This window comes from Merops nubicus, unplaced genomic scaffold, assembly GCF_000691845.1.
Source record: "Merops nubicus isolate BGI_N331 unplaced genomic scaffold, ASM69184v1 scaffold51793, whole genome shotgun sequence".
Classification (NCBI taxonomy): Eukaryota; Metazoa; Chordata; class Aves; order Coraciiformes; family Meropidae; genus Merops; species Merops nubicus.
The window spans coordinates 1-6319 of NW_008599257.1; the positions used below are offsets into that span (position 1 = coordinate 1).

The window sequence follows — 6319 nt, forward strand, 5'->3', positions numbered from 1 at the left end:
TCCCGAGAGGCGCGGGGGTCGCAGCCCGCTTGTGGAGAAGGGTTCGGAGCTAACGAGGCCGCTCTGCGCCCCTCTCCCAGGTCTTCGTGTTCGACGTGGGAGAGGAAACCTGGAAATCCTACGACTGGTCAAAAATAACAACTGTGGCCGCTTTCGGAAAGTACGATCCCGAGCTTATGTGCCGTGCTCACTCCAAAGGCGCCAGGATCGTTCTGAAAGGTTGGTCACGTAGCAACAGTGTGGGTCAGTAAGAACCTCATGTACCTGGGGCTGTAATACCCTAACATTTCACGTTCACTTGTATGCAGAGCATTAAAAATCAGAGGATTAATTAATAAGGGGGTGCTGCACAGAGCACTATAATACCGTGGCACTTTGCATGTGCTGGTATGCAGGGGATTAAAAAGAAAACCAGTGGCAGCTTCTACCATGGCCAGAAAAAACAAACAAACAAACAAACAACAACAGTCCAGATACATCTTAAATAAAAGTTCTCTAACAGATTATCACAGCTAGGGAGTAACAGGGAGGAAAGCAACATCAGGTTAAACATATAAATGTGTCTATCTAAACAGCAAGACACAGTCCCTCTGCCTCCCTGAAAATACTAAAAATGCATTGATTTCAAGAAAGGTAGTTTACAGTGGCAAAAAGAATTATTAAGCAGAAGCCAGGAGATTAAAATTATAGAAAAAAAAAATCCAAAAGGAACTTAATTTTAAACACAGCTGACTCAAAGAAGTTTGATAATCTCTGCTGGAGTGAGTTCTCAAAATTACATCTGGTGAAAACTTCCAATTCCTTTGTATTTTATCACTATAGGTGCAGGATTTTTTAGTTTTCTGGTTATGTTTGTTGGTTTAGTAAAGACAAAACTTTCTTCCTATTACTGTGGTGCAAATGTGTATTAACTCTTGAAGGCCTGTTGTCTAGGTGATGTGCCTCTGACGGAAATCGTTGATCCTGCTAAAAGAGCAGCGTGGATATCCCAACAAGTGGAGCTTGCAAAGAAACAGTATATGGATGGAATTAACATAGATATAGAGCAGGAAGTTAACGAAACCTCCCCTGAGTATTATGCATTAACAGAGCTTGTTAAAGAAACTACAGATGCTTTTCACAGAGAAATACCAGGATCGCAGGTAATAATGATATGCTTTATACAAACACTGTTTAGCTATGAAATGCAAGTTTTGAGAATGCTGTTTAGCATATGAATATGAAAAAATTATGCAGATCTAAAGCATGATAGTCTCATGAATGGTTAATTATGAATGTTAGCTATGGTACATTGTCATAAGAATCACTCTTTTTTGACCTGTACACATTTAAATGACGAATTGCACTGAAATTTGTAGATAGAGTGTGTGAGCTGGCAGTTAATAGTGTGAAAGTAGGGCAAATACAGCCTTGTGGTGTGAAAGCTTGACAATGGTTTGGTAAAACCATCACTAAAGTTTCAATGATTTGCATCACACTTCATATTTTTTATCAGATGATTTTCATGTTGTATTTTAATTTGCTTAGTGTTTTGAATTCACTAAAGGGATACTCTCTGTTTATCATGTGATGTTTGGTTTATCAGCTGAACAGCTTCTCCTGTAGTTCATTATTTTCACCATGTTTTTAAAACACTGTGCAAGATTTAAGAAAAAATGTCTTTAAAAGTTACAACTTTCTTTAAAGAGAAAACAAGAGTGCCTGTGTGACATACACCATACTAACTTGTGCATTTTTCCTGTAGGTGACATTTGATGTGGCTTGGTCTCCAGTGTGCATAGATAAAAGGTGCTACAACTACACTGGGATTGCAGATGCCTGTGACTTCTTGTTTGTGATGTCATATGATGAACAGAGCCAGATCTGGACAGACTGTATTGCAAAAGCCAATGCTCCTTATCTCCAGACTTTAGTTGGTGAGGACAGAACACCTCCCCAGAAGTCAGAACATTTCCCTTTGTTCACATGAAAAGAGAGAAAAGATTGCCTTTTTTTAGACTAGTTTTTTGGTTGTATTAAGGCTTTTGAGTGTGCTCAACTGCGCATTGTCCTAATGTGAAAATAGTATCTCAGACCCTTCTGATGCTACAGACAGACCTTCAGCAGGAGCGTGTTGTTACTTGTCATTGTCGAGCCCTCAGGAGCATGAAGAACACTTGCAGAATGACCAATGGCAGCCAGAGCAACGGTGTCTGCTGGCTCTGGCAAGGAACCTGAAGCGTTTTTGTCCTTGTGAACTGCTGCTATGGACAGCTGGTTTTAAGTGAGAGCAACTGCAGCAGTTACTAGGGTCTGAATAGAGCAATTCTAGGAGTATGCAGGTGGGAGGTAGAGAAGAGCTTGCACCTTAGCCTCTGCCTGGGGATCATGCAAGTCCTGTATTGGCTCTGGCTCTAGGTTAGTTGTAATAATAAAAAAGCATGGGAAAATGCAGTAATGCATCTTAATTTTTATTTCCTTCAAAACTAGGCTATGAAGAGTACATTACTATGGGCATTGATCCCAAGAAGCTTGTGATGGGTGTCCCCTGGTACGGCTATGACTATGTCTGCCAAAACCTGTCTAAGGTAAGATGAAGATTATTCATTTGCAGTCGTACTGTTAATTTTTTCCTTGGAAAGATACAGCTAGATTTTGGTGATCCTGTTTTTCTATGAGGAGATACCATAGTCTGATGGAGAAGAGCGTAAAGTCGGGACACAAGATGGAGACTGTTTCCTGGCTGATAACTGATGAGCAGTGCGTTACCACACGAGGCATTTTATCTCTCCCTAGGCAGCCTGGACCCACAGTGCCCAAGTGCAATTTTTGACTAAGGACCTCTAGATGTTATCTGTATGAGAAGAGATGATGCCAAAAGGCACTACAGCACTCATCCGCCTTCTCAGCAGTCACTGAACTCACTGCTTAAAGACTAGGTGCAAGAAACCACAGCAGACCTGTGATTGTTCAAGCATAGCAGGTCATGGGTAAATCATGGAGTGTCAAACAACATTATACTTATGAAAAATGTCAGGGCGAATAAGAAAAGGCAACTGTAGAACCTGAATGTTTTTGAGACCCCCATGTCGTTTGTGACTTTGTTCTTGGCTCTACTGCTATTTTGGAGTTGAATAAACTTATGTAAGGTGAACCTTATGCCTTCTGCTTCTTTTTCAGGATCATGTTTGTTCCCTTCCCAAAGTACCTTTCCGCGGCGCTCCTTGTAGTGATGCTGCAGGGCGCCAGGTGCCCTATGGAGCAATCATGAAGCAGGTGAACAGTTCTCTCTCAGGGGTTCTGTGGGATGAGGGACAGAAGTCTCCATTTTATGAATACAAGGTAAGTATTTCTTTATAAGACCCCATGTTGTAGAGCAAATGTTCATGAACCATAGTTCTCTATAATGTTTCCAGGGTATAGACTCTACCATTTGTGTTTTCTTCTTTTTTTTGTGTGTGTGTAGTAAAAGATGGCTGTATTTCTATATCTTGAATTTCTAGTCTGAAAGAGGGGTGCAGTGTCTGAAGACTACAGGAGTAATAAAGATATTTATTACTTTGCAGTTTGCTTAAGAGGTTTTATCATATCAAAACAGACATTTTGGCACAAAGAAATCCTATGGCTCCAGCCTTCATTGTTATAGTTACTTTTATGAGTTGATGACTGATCTAAACTAAAACAGACTCTGAGAGGCCCTTAAGTTTTCCTAACCCAGTGGCTTGCATGTATGCTCTCTTCTGCCTTTGTTTTCTACATAGATATAGTGAAAGAGCCCATGAATGATTGTGTTTATGTGAACAACACAGTGTATGTGTTTCATCTTGTTTCTACAGACATTATTTTACGTTTCACATATAGATGATTAAAAGGTGTTAGCAATGACCAAGTCAAAGCGACATAACTGACAAAATTTTATAATCTTCTCTAAAACTGTTTATTGCTGAAAAAGCACTTAATCTCTAACAAAATCCACCTGTTAGATTAGATAGTGTATCTGAGGATTTAGCTTCATTTTTAAAATTATGAAAATACAAATTAATTAAGTCTTTTCATCTAACTTTGGTTAAAATGTGTCACTGTTTTATAACTTAGATTCTACAAGTGAAAAAATAGCCAGGTATTTGACTTAATTTTTAATTGTCCTGTGTGAAAAATAATTTGTAAATCATGAAAGTATCATTATGTAAATCTCCAAATCTCAGTTTTTCGTTGTACTTTTCACTACGTTCAACAGAAAATATCATCAAAAGTCAGTGAACTTCAATATACTGTGTTTATATAGATAGGTAGATACTGACACTAGCATTTAAATGGTTTTCTAGGATTCTCTCGGTCACCTCCACCAAGTATGGTATGATGACCCTCGCAGCATCTCTCTAAAAGCAGCGTATGCGAAGAGTCGAGGTTTAAGGGGCATTGGCATGTGGAATGGAAACAGTCTTGACTATTCCAAGGAAGCTGTAGCAGAACAACAAACTGAAGCAATGTGGCAAGCCCTGACACCCTGAGAACTATGCAAACCCTTGATTTAGAATGATTAAAATTGGTAATCTTTTAATATAGCTTATACCACGATAGATTTTGACTTTATATGTACCATGATTACAAAAACTTTGAGAACTAGCCAAATTAATCTGACTTTGTATGCAAAGCATTATTTTCATTCTTTAAAGTTCCCACGTTGCTCTAGCAGTGTTTTATTTTAAAAGCTTGCTCATCTTTTTCATTTTTCACAACTGTTGTAGGCTGGTTAAAGCTTGAAGCCCGTGTGTGTGTGGTAGCAGTAAGACCAAGTGGTGCTTTCACAGGGGCAGTCTCATAATGGTCCTTTGCTAAGGCTGCCTGGTGCAGCAGGGAGTGATTTGGGGGTCACATGGTGCATTCACAGCTTGCTGACTTCCCACGCCAACCTGTATCTCTGGTAAGTCACTCTTGAATCGGATTAAACATGGAACACTGGAGAGACAGATTATTGCCTGTGTGCAGCCTGGTGAAACTTGTGCTAGTACTTGATTACTCTTCTAGAGATTAAAATGTTTTAAAGACTGAAGAAATTATGTAACATGAGGTAGCTGCCATTAGATTTTTATCAGATTTGTTAGAAAAGAATGTTCAATAAACTCCAGTTTAACTGTGTTTATGTGTCACATCTTGGACCTTATAATGAGAAAGGCATACTAATATGGAGAGGACTTGGACGTTTCTTTTCTTCCATTTCAAACTTCTTTACTTCCTGAAAACTCTTAACTCAGTTTATTTAATGAACTGCATAAGTATTTTTCCAGACACTTTTAAGATTCATTTAGTAGCCTGTTTGTGTTTGTGGTGTTTCCTGTGAGATAATACAAGGTTCTATTTTCTTTCTAATTCATATTCTTAATAAAATAATTTGCCTAGAGAAATTGTGTAACTTTTACAAATGTCTGCAGTGATGGAAAGATTGACTGGTGTGTACACGATCTTTTGTTGTTGTTGTTAAATAAAATGCTGCCTTCACTAAGGTTGGTAAACAGTGTTGTCTGTTTTATGCTTTACTTGTTCTACAGCTTCCAGCCCACACTGCTTCTCTGCTTCTCAGAACTGTTTCACAACCAGATTAAAGTGCAACTGTGCCCTGTTTAAATTGCTTCATTAATTAAACTATTTAATGAGATATATGTAGTCAGTCGTGTTTTTTTTTTTTTTCCTTTGGTTGTTTGGTTGGGTTTTTTCCCTTCCTAAATAGTTATTGGGAGAACACCCAAGCATAGCAGTGGCTACTGAGGAGACGACCAGAAGACTTCATATGAGTGTCTGACTGCTTGATGCTGCAGGTGATGGAAAGCACAAGGTGAAGCCTACTGCTTTCACATAAAGGAAAAAATTCCCTTGGGAAACCAGAGGGCTTTTCACTAGAACTCTGGTCTGTAGGTTTTAGGAGAGACTGATAGATTTATTTGACATACAGATACTTCAGAATTTGTATTGCTAAGATACTTCAGAATTTATTATTATTACTATTTATATTCATATGCTAAAATACTGTGAGATAGATATTTGTGAAATTGAGTGGTCTTCTGGAGCAGATGATCTGATGTAGAAAATCCTAACTGAAGGCCAGATGACTTAATAATAAAACTTTTCCCTGTAGCAGTCAAGAATCACAAGTTTATATTTTTAACTTTTTTATTTATGTTCAGATTTTCCACTGGCTAGTTGCCTGCTCTTCTGTCTTAACACACAATTCTGAAATACAGGATATAGGTTTTAACCCTGAATTGAGCAAAAGTGGTTGCAGTTTTAATAATTTAATACTTTAGCATTGAAGTCTTTGTTAAATCATACCTTTAAGAGTATA

At 38.3% G+C, this 6319-nt stretch overlaps 1 protein-coding gene across 1 annotated transcript; it reads left to right on the forward strand.

The window, feature by feature from the left end:
* Nucleotides 1-80: 80 nt before the first annotated feature.
* Nucleotides 81-4490, forward strand: CTBS (chitobiase, di-N-acetyl-; the record flags this gene model as incomplete). The annotated part of the gene is made up of 6 exons (XM_008937289.1): nt 81-219; nt 934-1142; nt 1745-1916; nt 2470-2567; nt 3160-3321; nt 4305-4490. Coding segments are annotated over 6 exons (966 nt in total), but the record flags the coding sequence as incomplete, so codon positions are not given.
* Between the last annotated feature and the right edge of the window lie 1829 nt (nt 4491-6319).